The sequence below is a fragment of the Salarias fasciatus genome, chromosome 1 (assembly GCF_902148845.1).
Source record: "Salarias fasciatus chromosome 1, fSalaFa1.1, whole genome shotgun sequence".
Classification (NCBI taxonomy): Eukaryota; Metazoa; Chordata; class Actinopteri; order Blenniiformes; family Blenniidae; genus Salarias; species Salarias fasciatus.
This window is the reverse complement of record NC_043745.1, coordinates 11,580,714-11,605,176: the sequence shown is the minus strand read 5'-3', so window position 1 is coordinate 11,605,176 and position 24,463 is coordinate 11,580,714. Positions and strand designations below refer to the sequence as shown.

Genomic DNA, 24,463 nt, shown 5'->3' with positions numbered 1-24,463 from the left:
TGTTACCGGGAACGATTGAATTACAGATATCTGCAGTGCATCTCCACTCTGGCTATTAAATGTTAAAACAGCTTGCCATAAGTGCACTTCAACACCACTGCTGCGAGGGGAGACGGTAAACCGAGTATCTCTGCTACTCTTTAAGTTAATGTGGGAGCAACATATTGGATGTACACACTGAACCACTCCAGCTTCTGAGCCAGACGTAGACGGCGCACAGTAGGACTTTTGCATCAAACTGATGTTTGAGATACTGCAGTTTAAGATTTTCACATTTGTTTAAAAAAAAAAAAAAAAATACAAAGGATGAAATGAAAGAGAAAACTGTTTAAGTATATTGACTTTTTCAAAACAGTGTGAAAAATACAGAGTGTGCAAATCTTGGATAAAAATTAAACTTTTTCTTTGTATTTTAATTCTTTTTGGCAAAAATCCACCAATCCCCTTCACTGGGTGTGAAACACACATTCTCCAAAGCAGTGACGACATTGCTGCGTGCGCACCCTTCAAAACGGGCTTTATTTTTGTTAACATTTACAGGAACATCACTGACATTAATTCTCCACCCGTTACATGTCTACACTGTACAGATGCAACAGAAAACAAAAACAAAACAGAAAACAAACCGAACTCAGACGCCATCGTCTGTTGGGAGACTTCTCTCCAGCAGTGCAGAGACGGGAGGTTTGCTCCGATCGGACCCCTGCCTCGGCGGAGACCTCCAGAGCAAAACAAAACAAAACAAACAAAAAAAAAAACCCATGGATGCCGCCAGGTGGAGGGGGAATTATAAAAACGCCCTCCTGCATTTAGTTTAGACTCACAACTGTATCCACAATCAAGCTGTGATTAAGTTTAGGAAAAATATATGTATATTTATATATATATATATATATAATGCTGATGCTATTGTTGTTTGTTGAGTTGATCTAATTGTGTGTGATATATGGATAAAAAACAAAAACAAAAAAACAGCTACTTTCAAGCCTGGAGTGGTAGGATGTTTCTGCTATTTGGTAAAGCCGGAATATGTTCTTCATGTTTAATTTAACTTTAAATATTTCTTTATATATATAAATATTTATATGTGATGCGCCAAGGTTACCAGCCTTGTGCCTCTTCATTTCCCGACCTTTGACCCCTCACTGTGTTACTATTAGCATTCAGTAGTTGCCTTGAAACAACGTAAACCACAACAACTCACTGTAATACACAGTGAAAGAGGACGAGGCGTACCCAGACCTGACAGTATCGTCCACCCTGTTCCACCTCTTTTCTGTGTGCGCGAAAGAAGGGATGTACGAGTTTATTATACCAACAATACAATAAATAAGATTTGATCACACTCATTTTGTTATCTGGCGCCTGGCTGGAAATATTGCAAGTCACACTTTGAAGAAAAAGGCAGCGACAGTCAGTTGGGTCTTCTCTTGGCCCGCTGGAGATCGGACGCTCGCCGCGGCGGGCGGAGAAAAAGGCTCTTGTAAACAGAAAAGTAAGAATTTAGGTTTACTCATCAACACGACGAGAGAGAGAGAGAGAGACTTACAAAACACACCGCATGTGAAATCCTTCACGTCACACACACTTTACTTTAAAAAGAAAACAGCCACGTATTTTTTTCTTCTCCCAGTATTTCACCTCATTGACCCTACGAATGCATGGAGTGCTCCACCGAGCGGCTTTACAACAGCAGCCATTGTACAAGTCTCCCTTCATGCGTTTTATCTGGCATCTACTCCGCATTAGCAATGCAGAACCTTTCTTTACAGCTACAGCCCAGGAGCGAATTTGTATGCTGGAACGCAAAACTCTTGATGTCTCCCAACCAACAAATTAGCACTCACTGTGACTTTCAATGGGCGAGCGGGGGGAGAGAGGCAAAACCTAAATGTTTCCTGATAGGTCCACTTGGGGATGGAGCAAAAAGAAGAAGAGGAAGAAAAAAAAAAAGAAAAAAGAAAAAGGTGTGAGTATGCGGTAAAACGTGAGACTTTTACAATGGCTACATCTGTTTCTGCAACACACACACACACACATTGTATGGACATTTACACGGCGTGAGGAGGAAATATGCAGACCGGTTCACGACGAGCAGAACAGTCTGATCAGAATGCCGCTGCACAGTAGGTTGATATCGATGCTGCTGATGTGACTACCTGGAGAGGTCTATGCTACTGAAGAGACTCTACACAAGTTGGTGTGTTGCGGTTTGGACCGGGAGCTGGATGAGGACTCTCGCGCACGGCGTTCGTTTCCTTAAATGTGCGTTATGGGAAGCTCCCGTCTGTTACAGTGATTAAGAATAGCAGGACTCCTCTTTTCTTAAGGTAAATGAGGTGAGTGAGGTCCTCCCACTAGGCAGTCTTGTTTTTGTTGTGCATGTTTTTGGGTCGGACACGCCCCCCCCTCCCTCCTCCCCGGCCCTCGCCGTCCTTCCTCCCGCGGCAGGGGAGCGGCTTCCTCATAATGCCTGCCTCCGCTTCATCGTCCACCACCGATGCTCAGCTGTGAGACACGGGCGAAGCTACATAGGACTACATGGAGAACACGACACTTCAACTAGCGCACAGTGCAAATAGGCTCGCCTCTCCTCCCCCCTCCTCCCCCTCCCTGCGTCTGCGTCTCCCGCCTTCACGCCAAACAGCGCCCCCTTGCTGGTGGCTAACTGCTGGAGGTTCGGTCTTCATTTTTGGTCTTTTGGGTGAAAGTCTCCATTCCAGGGGGAAGGGAGGAAGAGGAGGAGGAGGAGGAGGAAGAGGAGGAAGGGCGAGAATGTCAGACTCTACTTGTACAGGCTCATGGTGGGGCTCTGGTACATGCACATGTAGGCGTCGCACAGCAGCCGGCGGGCCTGGCCCTGGATGCTCTTGGGGTCCAGAGCGTGCAGCTCCTCTGGGGTCATCTTCAAGTAGGCCTCCACCTCTGGACACGGGGACACCTGCGGGATGTTGAAACCATTCTGCCCGCCTGCCATCACACAAACACACACACACACGTCATTAGAAACACCTGGTGAACACACTGCAGGTTGAACATCTTCACAGAGTACATCACTGTTACTTTTTCAAACTCAGAGCTCAGAAGTTTCCGACTGCTCGGTTATTCATGAACACGAAGTTTAATAACATCTGAAAGGTTGAAATCTCAGAGCAATTTTCAGAAAGCTCTGTATAAACTGAGAAACTAAAACCAAATCATATTTAAGTATCTACACGAGGAACCGTTTCAGTCCCTACACACTACAAGACTTAAGCATTGAAATAAAACGGACTTTACAAGCGTCATTAAAAATGTGTGATATCGGTTATTTGTAAAATGTGACGCTGTTTCTGATTGACACTTAAATTCGTTCTCGACTTCTGATTGAATTCCCACTTAGCAGAAAAGAAAGGCTGGTCCAAGATGAGACCAAACGAACGATGTGAATCATAAATCCCTGTACATGACTGAATAGTTTACTAAAGCGCTGGAGGTCTCTGTATTAGAAACAAAAGCTTTTGGTTTTGAAAACGTTCCAGCATGGATCCTGTAAATCGGACACAGAACGTTTGCCCCCTTCAGCAGTCATTTCTCTTCAGACAGGCTCAACCATCTTCAGTCAAGTTTCTCTCAGTAGCCTTGTAAAATAAAAAAGCAACCACACGTCAGACTTTGTGCCTCTGAGATTTTTCCATCTTCCATGAGCACTGTCTTCTCTCATGTTTACTGACCCAAAGTGAACCCGTTCTGCGAAGTGTGCTCGTATGTCGGAGACACTTTTATCAGTTTCTACAAATGCAGGAAATAAAACAAATGCTCTTTCTTATTCCAGAATGGAACCTTTACAGTCTGATTAGTTAAAACACAGAAAATTTTAATTCCTTCAACGATGAGCAGAGGAATCGTCGCTTATTAACCGTTTATCAGGTTCACTTCAAACAGCAAAGTCATAAAAACGACATAATGTTCTGATACTTGACTGAAGTGTGAAAACAGAGTGTTTGGTGTTTGATATCAGAGCGGCCGTGCCACCCACCGTCACGGTCGGCCATGCTGTCGAAGAAGAGCCAGGCGGAGTCTGCGTTGCCGTACTTGACGAAGGCCACGTAGTGACTGGTTTCGATGCACAGCACGGCGAACAGCTCCATCCTCTGGCGGGGAAAGCTGCCCTGGCGCCCCATGCCCTCTTGGAGCTCCTTGGGGACGGACAGTTTTCCATGTCGGTGCGTTTTCCTCCTCGGGTGGAGATGAACCTAAATCACACACATGCATTTGTTTTATTAGTTTGGTCTGTTTGAGGAAAAATAAAAGAAACTAAACATCTTGGGGAAAAGTTATCAGCTGCATTAAACCTGGTCTGCAGAGAAACTGCAGCCATCACTCTCATACTATTTGAATAAATGGACTCCATCGCTGTGTGATACTTTTCCATCTTCTGGCAAACTGACATTTCTTTGAATTTGGCGCCACCAAGTGGCCGATACTGACACAGCGCAGACTCTTTGTTTCTCGGTTGAACCAACGTGACAATAATGCCCTCTGTTGTTTACCTGTGTATTGCACTTTTCACAGAACTGTTTGATCTTCCCGGCCGTGATATCTCCGTCCTCGTAACAGTCTCGGCACTCGTACAGAGCCAGGCCTCCGCAGATGCGACACTCCCTGGGAGCTGGACAGTAAAACACAGACAGGAGGGAAGAAAGAGCAGGTTAGAAGGCAAGAACAACTGGTTCCTTCATCTCAGCTGAGCCGCACTGACAACTCGGTGAATACCGAATACAGCAGAGCCCCAAATCGCCATTGATCGGCATGAAGGTTGAGGAATTTAAAAAATAAATAAATCACTGGAACTCACTGTCTTCAAGAAGGTCTGTGATGTCCAACTCTAAGGACGGGAAAATCTTGTTGAACATTTTGAAGTCCTTGCCAAAGCGGGGCATCTGGATAATAAGGCAGGAGGGAGCCTGAGGGGAGGCAGGAGAAATTATATGGACAAACACAAAGCAGCACGGACACACCAGATGAGAGTCAAACTGAAAACTGCACGGCTACAGACGACGTGAACGCTTAGGTTTACAGATACAAACACACAAGAGAAACTAAACCATCAAACACTTATTCAAATTCATTTAATAAATAACTAATACATGTTCTCTTTTTTTTTAATAAAGGATTTTCTTGGAAGCTTTTTTTTTTCAAAATTAAAAAAACCCCATCATTTTGGTGAAAATGTTTCATTGGAAAATGTCACATTTCTTTTGTGAAGTAAAAAGATGCGTATATAAAATACGTTTGTTGATATGGTTAAAATGGTTTGCGCTGTACAGCACTTTTTAGGTCAAAGGTCAGTCGTCAGGCCACTTTGTTTCTCTTCTCTCAAGACATCTGAGCTTCTTTAAAAAAAAAAACTATGAGAACAGACTTTCAAGTTTCTCTTTTATGGTGTGAAAATAATGATATTACTAAATTTATCAAGGAGCAAAACATTGGACTGATGGGTTATGGGAGCCTTAGTGGTTTAAACAGTAACTCAGAAACAAGTGTTTCATATGAGAAGTGCAATTTTCAACCACTTTGAACAACAGGAAGCTGACAAAAACAGGAAAATCTATTCCGTGCGATTGAAGCTGATGGTTGAGACAATAACCGCTGTGAGGCTTGGCATTAAAGAAAAAACCTTCAAACACCACAAGAAGCAAACCAGCCTCATCACCAAGCAAGAGAAGAACACTTCAAATAGCCCATACAATTCGGAGTAAAAAACAAAAAAACAAAAAGAGGAACTGATATTTACGGGAACATTTTTCGTTATTTAAGGAAAAGACACAAGAATGAAAAATGAGGAACTTTGTTTTGTCTGCTGAATAAAATATCTCATGAACTGGAAGGTCTTTGTCTGGACAAGCACCCTAAAACCAGCTGACCACGTTTACTTCCTCAAACCACCGTTTTAACAACTTACTACAGAAAGCAGGTTTATTTAGGTCCATGTCTTCACCGGCTTGTTTGGCGTTTTGAGCATGAAGCAAGGAGAAACAGCTGAGACTCAGATGAAACACCCAGGAAGCAACGCTTCACATCAAACCGTTTCTACTAAAACCTTTTGGGATTAAATGAAACTCACTTCTGCAAACTTCAGGTCGCTGTTGATGAAAGACCACTCCAGCAGCTGCTGGATGGTGGGAACTCCCACTTTGTCCTTCTTGTCCATGAAGATCTGGTAGAAGTAACAGTCCTGAACCTTCTGACCCGCTGACCTGGAAAACAGCAGCGAGGCCGTTGTTCATATCTCTGTATCATCTCTTATCATATCTAGGTGCAACTCTATAGCCACAGAAAGATTTTGATATTTTTAAACTAGAAAAGGTTCATACCTCAGCTTGAGCAGAGGATCCACTCTCAATATGTGATGGAACAAGATGTTGAGGAACTCCTCGGGATCTGTAGCGGCATGAAATGTGCCAACGTGAGAACTGAAGCAGTATTTGTGTGGAAATTAAATCACATTGCTGCATTAGATTTGATCAAAAAGGCACCGAAAAACCAGCTCGTTCTCATGAGACAGTGTGGATCAAAAGACAGTCCGACTGTCCTACCTTTTTCCTCGGAGGTGAAACCAGAAGCAGCTTCCACCTTCTCCAGGATTCTCCGCAGCTTCATCACTTTAGTAGCACAAACATACCCGTGTCTGGACAACAAACAGGAGAGCTCATAAGGCTGCCAAACGATCACACGGTTCAGTCACAGCGGTGCTGCAAGGGCATTTTCAAACCACAGTGCTGAAACCGAGGGGCTCCAAGCATAACTTTAATAGTAACTAAAATAATCTCTCAGTTCAGTGAGGAAAAAAAAAAAAAAAAAAAACTAAACAAAAGAAACCCTCAAGTTTCAACTTCACAAAAGCAGTGGAGAAAGTAAAGGACAGAGAAAATAGGTGATACTGGAATAAAATATATTTTCCAATTGAGGGAGCATTTGCAGAAGTAGCATTGATCATCTTATCTATACTTTATAAGATATAAACATTAAGTTTTTTTTCCACTTATTGGAGGCTTTTACACTTTTTTGATCTGCATTTAGTTGTGCTTCATAACTCAGTTGTTTAGAGTTTTATGCCAAAAAAGTTTCATCCTTTCAGCCCAGTTTCAATACCTTAAGTACCATCTAATGTCGACACAGCTCTGACCTCTGACTCCAAAATGTCTTTTAATGCTTCTGGAGTCGACAGACTGAGCTGCTGAAGGTGCAGCTCACTGCATGTAACCTCAAAACACTCTTCATTCCGGCCAAAGATTTTCGCTCTCTCCGATACACAGTTAATAAAAATGAAAAAAACAAATTTAGAAAAAGATGTAATCGCAGACACAACGCAGTGTGTTTGTTATAACACTGAACTAAACACAAACAAATGCAGCCGCTGACCTCAGATCTGAGGGGTCTGTGTAAAACTGGACTCACATGCGCAGGGGGTTGACTATCTCAGTGCGCAGCAGCTCCTGGGTCTCTCTGTAATACTCTACATCAGTCTTTGATCGAGGCCTCAGAAGAACTGTGTCCAGTACAGAACTGAAGGAGAAAAGACTGCGGAGCAGAATCACAAAACAGACTGTGAACATCGATAGTGACCGACTGCATGGACATACTGGAAACGATAATTACACAGGTGTATGTGAACTAGGTTAAGCCTGTTATCACTAAGCAATTATAAAGTTTCATACGAGCTCATAAACAAGCACAGACAAAGAGACGGCAATCTTTTCTCATGACTCGAGCAACCGGTTTCCTCACTTCCCAGAGGTTTTATGACAGGTGAGATTAAACAATAAATATGTCTCAGGTCCAACTCTGTTGACATCTGCTGCTGCCTTTACATACATGTAATTAAATAATATAGAACGTTTAAATATTTGGAAATCATCGTATTTCAATTTAAATTTTCTACATCATATCCTAATATTGGGGGATTTGGGATTACATGCAAAGCTATAATGATCAAATATAAATATAAAAGCCAAGCTGAACTCCTACTTCACACCAATGGCATTCTGGCAGTGTTGACAGAAACAACAGTTTAATCAGCCTGAACACACCTAATGTCAAAGTTCAGTTCACTGGTAGGTTCCTGCTTTAAGGGCTGTGTGGTCAATCAGTTTGTCAGAGTAAACTGTAAACACAGCAGTCGACATAACATTCACGGTTTAGATAACAGAGCATTTACCAGAAAAGGGTTGAATCCAGATAGCAGGAGTTGTAGTGGCCCTGGATGCCTTTCTTCTTCCCCACCATGACATCCAAACCATCGTTTTCTGTGCGTGGAGGTGTGTTCTCATGCACAACCTCACTCAGGTATCCTCCAAACGCTGCAGGAAAAACACAGACACCCAAGCTGTAAACACAGTTCTTGTAGAAAAATAATTGATAGGCTGGCCTCGATCGTTCGTCTGCCTCCCACTCGCTCACCGATGGAGTTGCAGCGCTCTATGGGATTGGAGGAGTGGTGCAGCGAGGGGAAGCGGGAGTCCGGCCGACAGCACTTCAACTTCACGAACAAAGCTTTTTTAGGGGGGCAGGTGAAGTAGCGCGTGCCTTTGAAGGTGCCGTCAGTACAACCGGGGCACTCTTCTTCCTGAAAGAGAAGGAGACGTCTTATGAGCCAGTTGCTGCAGGGTGCAGAGCATGCACGCAAGCTAGGTTTAATTTATTCCGACAGCTTCCAAAATGATTTGAAAATGTGGGTTGCACAGTATACAGTAAGACAATCAATCGAAGCAGAGCGGCAGTGGAACACACGTCCCTTGTAAAGACGCATGTGTTGACTAATTAAATAACACATGACTCCACCGTCTCAGAAAAAGCAGGATGAGAAATCTAAAATAAAATGACATTTAGGAAATTCCCCGAGAAAAGGAGAAGCAGCAGCAAGATAGTGGTCCACTATTCACTGAAAAGTAGAATATGGTCAAAAGTATGAGTCAGACCATGTTAGAACCACTTAATTCATTTCCTCTGGTACATGAAACACAGGCTGATCATTACCTACAGCCATGATTAACCTTCAGTTGTATTCAGGTAGACTGTTAGGATATCAATGCATGCTTCTCTTTCAGACTCTCAGTATGAAGCTGTCCCTGATGCTCTCAGAGCCTGATCCAACACATGACTGCAGTTAAAAACAATTAACACGGCAATCAATAATCATAATGACCTGAAATGAAAGCTGACTGCGACAGAAATTAAATGCATTCCACATGTAAACAAATGGAAAGGCTATTTAAGTGCTGTGCTTGTAACAAAAACAGGCTCTGTGAATAGTTTAGGTTTTATGAGAACTAGATCAAGAAATGCAGCAATAAATCCAACTCTAACACCTTTAACATGGACTGACATGTTCTTTAATTTACGGTCAAACCAAACAGCGCGTGGACGATTACAACAAGCCTCCTACATGAACAAATCATCGACTGACTGCTTTTAAGATTAACCACGTCTGAAAGACTCATTCCGACAGTGGAAATCTTGCTGTAGCAGCTTCCAATTTTAGAATCAATAACCAAAGAAGAGGATGATTGTTTGTTAGAAGTAACTGAATAAATAAATAGATATTAGGGTACGGAGAGCAGTGGTAAGCAGAAAATCCACTCATCTGACTGGGACTTATTCCCTCATGTTATATTTCTGGTGCTAATCTCATCCCTCTTCAAATGCACACAGTCACGGCGTCTCACCAGCTCCAGACCGGCCAGAGGCTCCAGCAGGCCGGGAGGCAGGCCCACCCACCGGATGACTCCACACAGAGGGGGGTTCTCCTTCACCTCCACCAGGGAGCCCACCTCCAGACCCGGCTGCCCTTGGGGCGGGGTCGGAGGCCGCGGCGAGGTGGGGGCAGCGGGCGAGGGGGGCTCGGGCTGCTCTCCCATCACCGACTGGACGGAGAGGGAGAGGGGGCCATGACTCATGCTGTCGATGGGCCCGGCCTTCCGGTTGAGGCTGAAGGGCAGCGAGTGGAACTTGTTGTCACTGGACAACGAGGTGGAGGGCGGGGCTCTGGAGGGCGGGGAGGACTGGTTGAAGTCGGGGGGCGTGTCGGTGAGGGACTTGGCGGGGTCCTCCCCAACTGCAGGATTAAAAAAAAAAAAACCCATTAAGACTTAGTAAAATTACCGATTCATGATAGGGGTAAACTATCAATAAAGAAAATTCTATCTAAAGTACATGTCCTTATTTTACTGCTTTTATCTGTTTGATGTTGGAGAGAAGAAACTGAAGGCGAATTCACTGTGAACCTGCTGTCAGGAAGATCTATTAATGCCTCAGTGTTCAATGCATGAACACATTAAGACTGTTGCTGTGGGATCTACTCTCGTGTCATATGTGCTGAAGTGGAAAAACACTGGCGTTTAAGAGAGATTAATATGTGTTAAAGCAGTGATTCCTTCAAATTTCTGTGTGTAGTTGTAAATGGGTCTGCTGTGGATTGAAGCCCTCAGGCAGACTGTGCTCCCCATCAGACCGTGCTTCAAAAAATACCCTGTCATGTGTTGAAGTTCACACACTGAAGCAATCATTTTACTTACTCGCTGTAATAACTTCACAACTGTCACAAGTGTCATAATTACAGTCAGCCTCCTTCACTAAATTAGAGGAGTAAGGCTGTGTGTAAGTGTTTACTGAAACCGTCACACCTTTTAAAACCCTGAAAAGTCGAATAAAACTCAAAACTGCGTGTTTGTAGCAGCATGGAAACATGCCGTTACAGAAGAGTACTTTGTGTTCCAAGACAGTTCAGTCATTACATGTGCACCTTTTTTTCTCAAGCTTAACTAGAGGAAACTTTATGTTACTGGAGATTAATATACAGTGCCGGTTTAAAAACAACATCACACTGGTTATTTAAATTCTCAAGTCAGGAACCTAAAAGTAGACAAGTGAAACTGTGTCCTCCAACAGAAAAGAGAAGTCACTGAATCTACACTTCATGTGCTTCCACCAGAGTAGTCAAGTCTATTCAGAGTTCGCTTCTGCTTCCCTTCTGAAATTCTATGTTTTCTGGACTGCAATATTTAGATGAATAGGAAGAATTGAGCAGCCATTGTCCACACATTTGTGCAGCACGGTCATTTGGATACATGCTACAAATGTACGTTTCTAACAGCCGTGCCATCATCTGAAAGGAAAATAAAAAAAAAAACACACACTGAAAACCGGATTATGTATAGACTGGCAAAATTGTGTGTTTGAACACTTTTGGTCATTTGGTTTTTGTAAAACATGCACTTTGCAATTTCAATGACTTCTCTCAGAATTTCAAGTATATAAAGGAGAATCACAGTACTGACTGAAATGTCATATTATTGGCAAGAGAACACAAAGCCTTCATTCACCTTCAAGCTCATAGCTTACCCATGACTGAGCTGTCCCATCACTGAGAAAAAAAAAAAAACACCAAGACTTGCAGCTTTTTACAGACCAAATGAAACAAATGAAAACACCAAAGCCCCAAACAAACCCCCCCCCCCCCCAAAAAAAAAAAAAAAAACAAAACAATATGAGAAGTGACCTTGACGAGGATGAAAAATGATTACACATTCACTGGATGAGTAAGCAGTTGTGAGAACAGCATGTCAGCTATTTAAGACCGACCGGCCTATTTCTGCAAAACGCATGTACCGAGACTCCATGCACGAGTATCGAAACCCTGCAGCAAGCTCGCAGGGATTCTGCTCTGGCAAGGCGGCGCCACGGAACTTGTAATTTATTCACATTTCAAACCTTATGTGTCAGATTCATCACGAGACGCTTGATCACCATTTTCTTGCATTAGTTCTTATTGATTACTTTGTATGTAGATTTAGGATCTTAGCTGCTTCACAACTGACATACTTAAGAGCTGACATGAGAAGTGGGGAAACACCAAAAACAAAAACAGCCAACTTATTTTGCTGCACCAAAAAAAAAAAAAAAAACAAAAACATCCAGAACCAGACGATGTGTTGACTATCACTGGACTCCAACACCAGCACCACCCTCAAGTCTTTTACTAATGCTTTGGCCTGCAAATAGAATCTGATCAAAATCTCTCTTTTCAAGGACTCATTTGCAGCACCGAGCATTGTTAAAAGCCTTAAGAAACACTACTGACCCCATGCCATGCAGATACAATATAACACTGGAATGGTGATGAAGGACAAGACTAGTGGAGGTCTTTATAGCAAGCTACTGCAACAAACTACTGATCTTGTTTCTCCTAAACAGATTGAGATTGAGGGGACAAAGTACTGTGCCAAAGTTTCAGGCAAGAGGGGCAAAATGTGTTATTTTTATCAGTAAACACAAAGCAGAGTGAAGAAAGACAGTAAGTAACAGTACTGATCACTCTGCACATTCAAAACTAACGTCCACATAGCTTTTGAAGGAATTCTGTAGGAAGGTTGCTTAATAAAACACCTTTCACAACCTACAGATACCCAGTGGATGTATTCTGACTCAAACTCCTGTTTCTTCACGTAAATCTGTACAGACACCACGAAGTTGAGATCAGGACTCTGCAGGAGTCACACCATGACGTTAAACCTAAGACAGGACTTAATGACATTTGCTATGTGGTTTAAATTACTGTAAATCTGGAAGCATATATGCCCAAAACTTTTGCACAGTACTGTACGTGTACTCAACGCTTCAGCGTAATGCGGTCCAACCAGAATCTTAACCAAAGCTTGAGTTATTTTCTGAACATCAAGGTTTAGGCTCAGAGTTACTCTTTCTCTCTATATACAGTAAAGAAAGCACATAACATGCAGATAATAGAGTTATAAGACACTATAAGTCAGAAATCCATATTTTCCTAAAATATAAAGAATAATTACACAAAAAAAATCTTATTTTTCAAGGGACTCGATTTTTTTAAAAAAAGATACACAAATTCTACATGCACAAATCCACTCCAGCATTGTTTTGTGTCAAATCTCACACTTTTATAGGAAAGTGTCACTCAAATTAAACTCCAAGACACAGTGCTCACATCCACCTCATTTATCTGTTGGACACACACCAAGGTGAAAAACATAACGTCTGGCCAGTCGCACATCAGCATGACTTGAATCAATAACCTTGAAACAACTCATTTTAAACTAAATGTGTCTAAAAATTGATGAGAAAGAATTAACGTTAAAGTCACTACATTCACAGATGCCTTCATTTTCAACTATAAATGTATTTTAACCTTTTACGCTGCCTCCGCTAATATGTGTAAACTGCAACCCAGTGGTGAAGATATAGTTATCCTTCACTTCACAGTCAGTGTAAAAATACACATTTCATGTCTATTTTACTGACAAATATATTGCAGAGTAGCAAAGTTTTTCAAAACTCCACCCTTAAATTTTCAAAAGGGGTGGGAAAAAAACATTAAGTGTTGTCTTAACATGTTTGAGTGCTCCTGAAACACAGAGAAGATGACCTGCTGAACTTAATAAATGTATGTTTAAAAACTGATCCTGTTATAAGAACAGTGCTGATGCTCAAGCAGTTTTTTTTTTTTTTTAATTTGTGTGCACGAACTGGTAATAGCAGATGCTTTACTGAATCAAAGTAGATAAAGAATGTGGTATTCATGCTGTTAAACAAAGTATATACCACAGAAATTATAACCATCTTCATAAAACCAACAACTGCAATGATGAATCTTCGAGCATTGCCCTTAAATTTACCATCATTAGAGAAAGTAAAATTATGAACTCTGGTCCCTTGCCTTAAAAAAGGGTTGCAAGTCTCATTACATCAGATAGGGATTATAGTATTACAGTGTGAAGGAGGCTTGTGAGACAGAGTCTGGTTTACTGTGGTGAATCGAACCTTAAACTTTAAATGTATCTAATTGGGATGACTACTTTTAGTAATTCCACATATAAAAATCTGAGAATGTTAATTGTCATACTACTTTTTTTTTTTTTTTGTGCATGGATTGAGGCAATCTTTGCCTGCTGTGAATTTATTGAAATTAGATTTGCTGACTGAAGAAAACCAGAATTAACCACTTGCCTCATGGAGTTTCACGGCTTCATTTTCTATAGGTACCAGCCAGTTTCATTTAGCGTAGATCTTTGCTGTTCTTCTGCACGCATGTCAGTGACTCTGAAAGTTGAACCCTTTAAAAATCAAAATCCCTGTCTCTGCTCTGTAACATGCTGTAAACTATTTTTGTTTGTGTTGGTGGTATTTCTGAGATTCGCCAGCATGGTGAAGACAGCAGACTGCTCCTGCCAGAACAATACGTCTCCGTTTAGCGACTGCTTAAGGGAGGCTGAATCACTAAGTCAGGTTAGAACAATATGCTGCCGAGTAGGTTGGATTCATTGTTTTCGGTTAAAATAATGACGGAGGTACAGCGCACACAATGAATCATGACAACATCCAACAGAACACAGACTATGAAATGCACTTGCATATCTATTAATAACCATCCATAAGAACTGGGTCCTGGTATTTCCACTCTTGTTTTAGGGTACGTGAGCACTTTAGTCATAGGAGTTGAAAACAACTTTAGTCTTTCAAGAGAATTAGAAACAGTGCCAGAGTGTGTTTTTCATGCAGAAGTAGCCGTGTAGGACAGGAAGCCCCGATACTGCAAATGTTAATATTAACTTGACTATAACATATTAGTCTGTAGCTTGTTGAGAACAGGAGCTTGCTGGTAAGATGGTTGAAATCCCGTGAGTTTGTTTTGTTTTTTTATTTTTATTTTTTTACCTTCATCAATGTACCATGTGCTTTTGGATTTGGACTGGACTGGGGGATCAAGAGAGCTGCCATTTAAAGTATAGTAAAATTCAGACTTGCTTCTACTGCTGCACTGGTGACCTAATCCTGGAAATAACACAAGTACACGAACACAAAAACACAGAGAGAGACTTGAGCATCACGAGCTTGGGTGACCGTGTCCAAGATCAGCCTTAAGAAAAGTAAACCGAGTGGAAAAACCTGCTGGAAACTGTGAAATATAAACAAATCAAACAAAGCTGTGAAAAAGAGACAAGCAATGTAGTTATGGCAGACTGGATTTACATCAAATCAATAGAGGAATTTTTAATTCTATGAATTAGTCATCTTTATATCTGTTTAAAAAAAAAACAAAAAAAAAAAAAACAACATTCCAAACGTTTTTACATTTTATTCTTCTGTTTTTTGGCTGTAGTGTGACAAGTTTATAAAAATTTCACACAAAACACATCAGAAGACTCTGCACACTTCATATTTGAATATTACAACTGGACATTCTGATGAAGGAGCCCTCTGTAAACTACCATAAAGCCACAGAGTCCGTGTGTCGGTCAGCAGTGCAGTACCTTTGCTCTTTGGTTTGCTTTGACCAGAGGATGACTTGTCACTGTTGGTGCCTCTGGGGGCAAAACTGTGCTTTGGGAGCCTTTGGTCCTGCATGGAATATTCTGTACGGCACAGAAACAAATCAACGTTAGAAGCACAACGCTCTTAAGAGGCAACATTAAACCACTGCGCACTTAACGTCTTCCACACACTCAACTGCAAGTCAAGCACATTTACACTGACCTATTATTGGCGCAATCGCTTTATCATTCACCACGATCATCAGTTTCATTTTTCACTCTGGTAAACACGTTTAAACATGTCATAAGTCTGAACAACTTATTGTTTTTTTTTTGTTTTAAATTATTAAAACATTTTATTGTGGTTCTGGTTCTGATTTCCTCTTTATATGCTCCAACCTCAACCAGAACAGAAACTTGCCACCTCAGAGTTTAGTTCTGCATTAGTCTCTTCCTGTAAAAAGGTCTTTTTCCCTTCATCCGTTCTTTTGCTTGGTTATGTAATGAAGTTATTTATTTTTGTAAAAGTACCTTGAAATTACCGTTATTATTGGCACTGTATAAAGAAAAATTAATTGAAAAAATAAACACAGTAGTGCAGGTGTGCCTGACCAAAACCCAATCAATTCAATGACACAAATACACTTAAAGTAGCATTGTTACGCCTGTCTTTGTGAAGTACATAAGAAGCTGCTGTACAGCTCCTCCGGAATGAGAGGGCCATACTCAAACACAGTTGTTCAGTAGAGAAAAGACATGAAACTAATGGAACCTTCTAGTATGGTGGATCGTGCATGAGAACATTAATCGCACAGACATGTAAGGAAAGGATCACCAGGAGGGCCGGAACAGAACAGATCTAATGCTATCCAGTATCTCCATCCAGGTCTGGCAGCTGCTCAGATAATCGCTGGATATTCATGAGCTCAAGTTGTTGAACTGACACTCACGATCATCGAGGGAAAAGTGAAAACAGTCAACAGATAAAAGCTAACCATATTTTGTTGTGCTAGTGAGAAGAATATTTCTTAGATTAAGATTTAAATTTAACAGATCATGGATGAATAAGGCAGAAGAAGAGCAATAGGACAATATAGGGTGCCCTGGTGGTGCTCTGGCAGTCACTGGTAGGCGGAGGGAAGGCGTGACATCTTTCGATGGCATGTAACACACATCACAATGATCCCGCTAAAACCAAGATCCTCAAGAACAAAGCTTGGGCCTCTATACGGCTAGCTAGCACAATCTAAAGTGAGCAAACTGACCCAGACATAACTGAGCATTAGCACTGTCCCACACAGCTCATGTTTGTGTTTAACTTGTGCAATTGATGCTGATGCATGTGTGCAGGTTGACATGTGGCAATGCATCACTCCAAGTTTCTCCAAGAGGAGTGAAGCATGTCGGCATGAAGTTTCGTTCATTGATCCACATTAAAACTGAATGTGGAAAACGAGCTGAAATATAAAGTTATACATGAAAGGTTTCCAGTTGATTGACAGTGAATTTGAATGATCCGAGTTTAATTTAATCAAACACTTCATGACACTTAGGTCTGGTAACTCCTGAAGGACATCAAATGGCCTTCAAGACAGAGTATCAAACAGACTGATGCAGAAAGAAAAGCTTCTCAAATTAGATATCTCATTTAAGTGCAAATACGCAGCTGTGAGTCCTCTTACATCTGACTTTACACACAAGTGAAAGTTTCAACGGACCGTTTTCTAAGCTAATTGTGCAGTGCATAAACAGTGGAGAAAGTTGCAAAGTTTAAAATAAAAACTTGTATTTGAAAATTACCTTCAATTAGTGACAATGTATACATACATCCTGTAGTCTGCCAGAGTGCTACAGGAAGGGCTATACAAACACAAATCTGCTAAATCAATGTTACTCCTCATAATTTCTCAAATGCATGTCTGGAATGGTGGGAGAGGTTGATGTGGCTCACATAAACAAATCAATATGCCACTGTGGAGAACAAAGACCCAGAGCATCTCACTTGACTTTCAAAAACAAGTGAGCCATCAACACAAAAGGCTCTCTGTTCCCGCTGTGAGCAAAACACAAACTGGGAATGCTCGGAAGGAGCGCCATGCCAGCCTGAGTGAGCGACAGCCTACAGTTTCCCAAAGTCTCAATGGAGTGTGGAGGAAAACTGGAAATAACAATTTTTTTTTTAGATGACTCACCTGGCATTACGTCACAGATTGGGACGAGTCGCGTGTGCTCCAAACTGGCGAAATTACACAGCAGCTTCCCGTCAAACACGCCGTCCCAGTCACCGATAGGATTGTCCTGAAAAAGTTGGAGACATGACGACCTCGTAACCCTCTCAGATGTTCTTCTGCAATGAAATACTGATTAAGTTGTAGCACACGTGCACATGTACTCCCCAAAGCATTTGAAGAAGAGCAATCTGTGATTTTGTCCATCTATTTTAAGATTATAATCCAGTGTGATCTTCTGTATTGTGATAATCCAAACAGCTCATCTCATCTTCGCTGCCTATCCAAGAGATCTTCCACCTCTGCCTCTTGCGCTCTCTTTCCCAGCACAACCAGCTTTCTCTTCTCTGCAAGTTTGAAATTCCAGGATTCTGCTCCAGAGGGACAGTCTACGATGAGCCCGAAGCCGATGCCACTTGCTGGGGAAAGCAGGGCGAGGCAGGACGCAGAGTGAGGCAAAGCAGTGGGCTCTCCTCGGCTGCCTACTGGCCCCGTGCCATGCTGTTGGGTCATACAGCGCTAAGTCTTTACCTCACTCCCCGCGTGACTGCCTTGCCTTTGTGTGGGAGGCTCAGATGCACTGAGTGGGCTGCTGCTGCTGCTGCTGCTGCTAACGATCAGCAGTCAAATGCCTCAGTTATGTGTTTCAACTCCTCTGTGACTACAATACCACTCCCGCCTGACAACAGTAGTCATAGATACCAGCTACTGTGATCCAAGGCAACAACACAGTTACTTCAACATCCATAGTGAAGAAAGAAAATATTACAAATACCAGAGAAACACCATCCAACTATGTTACAGCTGACATTCTTCTCACTCCAGACACAAAATGTTGTAAGAACTGTGAAGGAATGCAATTAGAGCTACAATCGGTATCTCAACAAACCAAACAAACACCACTTTCTCTCAGGAACTGGAACTCTGTAGGTGTAAAAACAAGAGGCAGGGAATGAGACAGATGGATAATGTCAAGGGCATCCTGTTCATCTCTTTTCCACATCTGTGTGACTGATGACTCCCTAATGCATAGCCTGGTTCTGTCAAAGGGTTTGCACAGTATATTACCTCTGACTACACTCTATTACTCAACAACTTTTGTTGCAAAAGAAGAAAAAAGGTCTTCTGATCTTTATTTTCACCTAATGTGTGTGTATGGGAGAGTTATATCTTCTCTGTAAAATATAATGATGATGGAAGAACAGTGTTGCAAACAACCGTGTGTGTCAGGTGTGTCGGCATCGTGGCACAAGAAAGTCAGATAGTAATACATCGAGCAGGGCCACCCGCTTGAAGCAACATCACCATGGTATGATATCAACAGGATCCACAACGGAATCTACTCAACCAGCAGTTAAAAAGGCCTCAGTTGCAGAATCTGACCGAGCTCAAGCTATCAACATTCGCCATTGCGCTGACGACAGACAAATGGCCATTCTGGGCAACAGAAAGCTGTGACTGATCACTGCATCAGAGCGGAGCGGGAGATGGGAAGCCTTGTGCTGCAGGCACGCCCCCCTCTGTGAGAGCCATGTGGGCACAAATCTAGTGCAGGTACTGAAGGAAGCAGTGGCAGCGTGGAAACATCTGGAGGCCCAAAAGATACCGTTCCGACTGGGCCGTCTCCTCAGGGCGATCATGAAGGTGGTTTCCTACTGGCACTGAAGTACAACAGCTGCTCATGTGCTTGAGACAGAATAAGAAGTGCTGCAGCTGCCAGTGTGTAAGCTCATGCACGACGTCACATCAAGGGGGAATTCCACTGATGACAGGTTGTAGCATTATCTATAACAGCAGAGAGTCATAAACTCTGCACCGACACACAAGACTGAAAATAACATGACAGGTCAGGGACATTCTCACTTTCTGTTGTATGCCGACGACAAGAAAGACAAGGGAAAGAAGAGCTCCTAGTTACTCAGAACACTCCAAAAAGTTCACAACTTGGGATAATCCTTCTTTTCAGAGACAGGATCATTGACACATATGGTCCCATTTCAGTGTTTAACAATCCATGGCCCCATAGTACGAACAGCTCGAACACAGGAGATGTAAAAACTGCCACTGAGGAGGACTTACAATCTCATTACACTGTCCTACAATCCTACAGTCACATATCCCAGCATTAGCTAGACCTTGCCCTGCACCAGGAACATACAGCGCTCTCACAACTGACACTGAAATCAGTCTGGCAAAAGGAAACTTGCTCTTGTTTCATAATTAAGCTGAAATTATGGCGGTTTCTCCCTATTATTAATATCTATGAAATATAAATAAATTGTTTAATCAATAAACTATTTTCTTTTTACAGGATCAAACTATATGGAGGCAACAGAAGCAGATTTGGACGCATGTGCCCCAAAAAGGAAGTCTTTCTTTTTGGAAAAACATTTGCAATTAGAGACCTGAGCAGCAGGATGATTGCTGACACTATCGAGGAAGAGGTGGTGTCCTATCACATAGCAAATGGAATTCTAGCAGATGGTGATCCACTGACATTGTGGAAAGGCGTTGACAGTCAATACTTTCTTTGTGCAAGAAGCTGTATCACTGTGTCTGACACTTCAGCGCCCACTGAGTGGGATTTCTCCACTGAGATTCAAACAGTGACTGGAGAAAGGTCTGTGCTTGCCCCAGACAATGTGGACGTTCTCGTTTTGTTTTTAATGAATGAGTGAAATGAAATGATAAGATGCCATGCTTACCATGTCAACACCTACGTAGTAGCCCAGGCTCTCATTGCCAGGCAGCAGGTCACAGAAAATGATGGTGCCCCTCTCGGGCCCCTCCCTGGTCTGCACCAGGACCCTGGAGTTGATCTCTAGCGGAGGAAAGTCCTGATCATCCTCCACCAGACTCACGTGATCCACCTCCAGTTCACCTAAGGCTTCATCGTCATCGTCCTCCCAGAGTTCAAGCTTATCCAGGGCAACAAACACACCACACTCGTCCTCGCAGCGGAAAAGCTGGCGGCCCTGGTAGGAGCCCTCGGTGAAGCCCTGTCCCCGACCCTCCTCCTGGGTAGAAGCAGAAATGTGTTGGGAGAAGTTTAGAGAGTGATGCAGAGAAAAGAGAGACACAGAGAGATGAGCTACGTATTATCATAATAAGGAGGGCAGGTTCAGAAACTCTGCTTGCTCAGCGTTTCTTCAGTAAGGGAAAGACAACATGCAGGAGCTGTGAGTGTCTCTGATCGATTACTGCAGCAGGAATACGACTTGATTCACCGCAACAATAAATAGATTCTAAAAGTTCTCATACAGACAGTCGACGCTCTCACAATAAAACATACTCTGCATCTGTTCTTGGTTGCAAGGTAAAAAAAATAAATAAATACATGCTGAATCACTGTTACTGGTGGCCAAAACGGTACAATGACCTCTATTAGTTTTCAAGTAAAATTCAGCGTTTTAACGGGAGCATCTGTGCTAACTGACAAATTTATACAGAGCACACTTTAAATGCTTTAGGCTCCATCAGCCCACTCAGGAAGACAGCAGCTGGAGTCAGGAGAAGAACAACAACATTGTGCTGCAATAAGAGACCCTTTGTATGTTGTTAGTTATGTGACTGTACATGCAGACCGGACTGAATGGCATGACATCTAGACCTAAGATTTAGTGCTGTGATTAGAGGAACAAAATTTAAACAGTCTTACAGTCAGAGCTACAAACGAGGAAAACCGCATTTTTGTGGAGTTCAACTTTTCAACTCTTCCCCCAAAAACCTCAATGGTAAATTTGAATTTTAGAGTATTACTAGTAAATGTGGAATATATGGTATTAACAACTTGCGAAACCAATAGAAGAGTGAGCCGAAGCCATGGAGTCACAGGGGGACTTCCACCAAAAGATGAAAAGTAAACAGACCATTGTGTTAATCTGAGGAAAATCTGGAGATATTTGTTTCTTCCTGTTGGGTACGGAGCAAGTCCAGAGTCCACTGAGCTGAAAATAGTATTGGACTCACTCTGCCAAAAACCACACATTTATTTCTGCCTTCTTCATTGGGAACAGTTCAATGCTTTATCAGTGAGTACTTTATCTATTAGAGTCAAGAGAGGCAAGACAAGCCTGTACTGCTACTCAATACATGTAAGATAATAAAGAGTGTGTGTTATTTTTAGACATCCTTTTTTTGAGTTGTATCCATGTCATTTACAGATCACAGTGGTGTAGTATTAAGCACTTTTGCCTGATCATGAGGAGTCCCCGGGTTGAGTCCTGATACTCCTGTTTTGTCCAACAGTCCAAAAATGTGTATTTGAGGCTAACCAACTCTAAAATGGGTGTAAGTATGAATGAGCATGTGTGGTTGTATTTTATTGTTTGCCCTGTGATGGAGTGGCAACCTGTTCAATGTGCATATGAACATCAGGGATCAGCTCACGCACCTTGACACCCTCAAACCAAGGACAAAGCGATACAGAAGATGAATGGGTGCCGCTCAGTTGGAATTAAACAAAATCAATGCAGGTATTTCTTGGCTTTGTGTTTGAAATCTTGGGAACTCAAAAATAAATCCAAAATTGGTTTGTTAAACAAACTAAAGGCAGAAAATTCAGTTCTCACCAGAAGCTCCACTCCGAACCAGATTCCAGAGAGGGCTCTGTCAGGCAGCAGCGAGCCTTTGAAGCGGACCACACCAGGCAGCGGCTCATCCCCTGAGCGCAGCTGGACACGCACCTTGGAGCCACAGTCAATGTCACGAACTCGCTCCAGCCGCGACTCGTTGCAGAGCAGAGCGTAGCGCTCCTCGCAGTTGGTGATGGGAAACAGCAGCTCAGCCAGCTTTTCATCCAGCTCCAGGACGTCCCGCTCATCCAGGCTCAGCACCACATTGGTCTGGTCCAAAATGCGGAGACTTTTCTTGCCCTTGCATGGGGGAAGCGTTCGGCCGAGGCTGTTGCGCTCCTGGCAGGCCTGGCCGAGGCTGCCACGGGGGATCTTCAGGGTCTTCTGAGGAGGCTTCTCCACTGTACACTCTTTCACAACCATGTAGAAGCGCCAGTCCTCCCTGAAGCCCCCGCTGGGCTTCTCCTGGCTCCACAGGGTAGAGCTCATGGCTGCATGCTAGGCAAGAGATCCAACGTCAAGGCAGGCTTGACCTGTGGTCTACAGGAGAGAAGAATGACAGAACATTATGACTCCCTAATAAGGAAGGAGGGCATACACAGCACTAAAAGATTATGTCTTCAAAGATATAAGGCGTACTCATGGAAAAAAAAAAGTTACAGCTACAACTCTCAATATTCTACTTTAGTGGTTACACTGTCTGACCGTTTAAAATGGACTGGATTCAAGAAATAAAAAAAAAAAAATCAAGAATGTCCTTGTAAACCATCTAAAATTAACTTACAGTTTTTAAAACTGGCATTTGGCTAAATCAGAGATGTCCAGTTCCAGTCCCTGAGGATCAGTGTCATGCATGTTTAGGTCTCTCCCTGCTTCAACAAGTCTCAGTCTAATGTTGATATCGTCATCACTAAGCCTGTATGTAAAAAAAAAAAAAATCTTAAAAATGAGACCTCATTGCAATCAGATGTGTTGCAACTGGGAGAGACCTAAAATATGCAGGACGCCGACCCTTGAGGAACCAATTTGCAATGCCAATTCATCACATATTAGCCACATTAGCCAATAAATGATCTTCAATTGAGAAAAATGTGCTCATTGTGTTTCACTGTGAGGAGCAGAGCAGCGCCCAGTGTTGTCCACTTCAGCTGCCCAGTCATCCAGTGCAGCACCCTGCTGTCAGCAGGATCTCCTGTGTCATTAGTCACATCTACTGATATGAATGATCTATAAATAGACTTCGAGCAGACTCTCACCAGAGGCGTGGGTTTCCCCTGAACACACCTCAGTCATTACATCCAGATACCAACACAGCCAAGAGCTAGCTCTCCATCACTCATCACCAGTGTGAAGAATGCCAGTAATGAGATGCTCTGCGACAACAACATGACTGAACTGTGTTCTACTATTTAAGTAATGCCAGACGATTAACTGTAGGCATTTCACTGTTAAGTTGGTGTTGTCACTGCTCACGCAGAACAGAGATGAAGCATGACTGAATGTTATTTAAACAAATCTTTGACTGGTGCTAACCGCTGTTGCTTGTATTTATTGTTGTATTATAAAGCAATACCAAGACTAGTGTGGATGAAGCTGTTCCTTGACAACCGGAGCAGCGGCGTGTCGCCAGGCAGACACTATCCCCGTCAGGCCCTTTGAGAGGGAAGTGGCTAACGCAACGTGAGCTAAAATGCACCGAACATTCATTTCACTTGACTACCACTGAATTTCAGCAGCTTACCTTTGTTCCGCGTCAGCTGTTATAGCCCACAGGGGACTGTCATTTTAAACATCCCAGTTGAACAGAGGCCTCTGGAAACAAGCTAGATTCCTCCCGGAATAACCTCTGATTAGCTCAATGGCTAGCTAATGCTAGCGTCCTCACCCGTTGAGTATTACGCTAAAGTTAGCCGGTCGGAGTGGTCAATGGCAAGCAGACCGGCAGAGGACTGCCACCTCCTCAAGAGTGCCAACACCATTGAGATAACCCTTTACTCCACGAGAAATGCACGAAATAACACAGCGTGTCCTGTCGTTACATCTCTGAAATATATTATTTACAGGAGACGACCTCAAGAAACTTAACGTGTGACGTCGGGGCGTTTCTGAATCGCCATTGGTCACAAATAATATTGCCGAGCGCTGATTGGCTCTCTCTGGTGCCAATAACCAAACCCCGCCCCGAGGGGCTTTCCCATTGATACAGCGGATATAGTTAGGCTGAAGCGTAGCACTCAGGAGGCAAAAGTAAATATTCATCATTAATGAATTAATCTGACCGACCCGGTTGATGGTAATCGTGGGGAAAAAAATCAGATTTATTCTATTTCATAAATGT

General features: G+C 42.6%; 1 protein-coding gene across 2 annotated transcripts; it reads right to left on the bottom strand.

Annotated features, from left to right (window-relative positions):
- Positions 1-496: 496 nt before the first annotated feature.
- cyld (cylindromatosis (turban tumor syndrome)) lies at positions 497-24,204 on the bottom strand. 2 transcript variants are annotated; one of them, XM_030084597.1, is made up of 17 exons: positions 23,867-24,204; positions 22,123-22,665; positions 20,257-20,568; positions 17,516-17,621; positions 15,324-15,425; positions 14,728-14,844; positions 9,708-10,096; positions 8,443-8,608; positions 8,201-8,342; positions 7,441-7,563; positions 6,579-6,670; positions 6,357-6,423; positions 6,107-6,239; positions 4,838-4,946; positions 4,533-4,651; positions 4,019-4,235; positions 497-2,970 (listed from the first exon to the last, which is right to left on the bottom strand). In XM_030084597.1, exons 2-17 carry the CDS (start codon positions 22,612-22,614, stop codon positions 2,786-2,788), a joined length of 2,871 nt encoding a protein of 956 aa, XP_029940457.1. In that variant the 5' UTR covers positions 22,615-22,665; positions 23,867-24,204; the 3' UTR covers positions 497-2,785. The 2 variants fall into 2 exon arrangements, with proteins under 2 accessions (XP_029940457.1, XP_029940540.1); XM_030084680.1 differs by lacking the exon at positions 14,728-14,844.
- Positions 24,205-24,463: the final 259 nt, after the last annotated feature.

What these genes read in the sequence shown, in the direction of transcription:
- cyld (XM_030084597.1), bottom strand. Translation starts at nt 22,614, where the DNA reads ATGAGCTCTACCCTGTGGAGCCAGGAGAAGCCCAGCGGGGGCTTCAGG. An exon ending in CACATGGTACATTGATGAAG is followed by an intron (nt 10,097 to 14,727) that starts GTAAAAAAATAA and finishes TTAATCCTGCAG; the next exon opens with TTGGGGAGGACCCCGCCAAG. An exon ending in CAGCATGGCCGACCGTGACG is followed by an intron (nt 2,971 to 4,018) that starts GTGGGTGGCACG and finishes GTGTGATGGCAG; the next exon opens with GCGGGCAGAATGGTTTCAAC.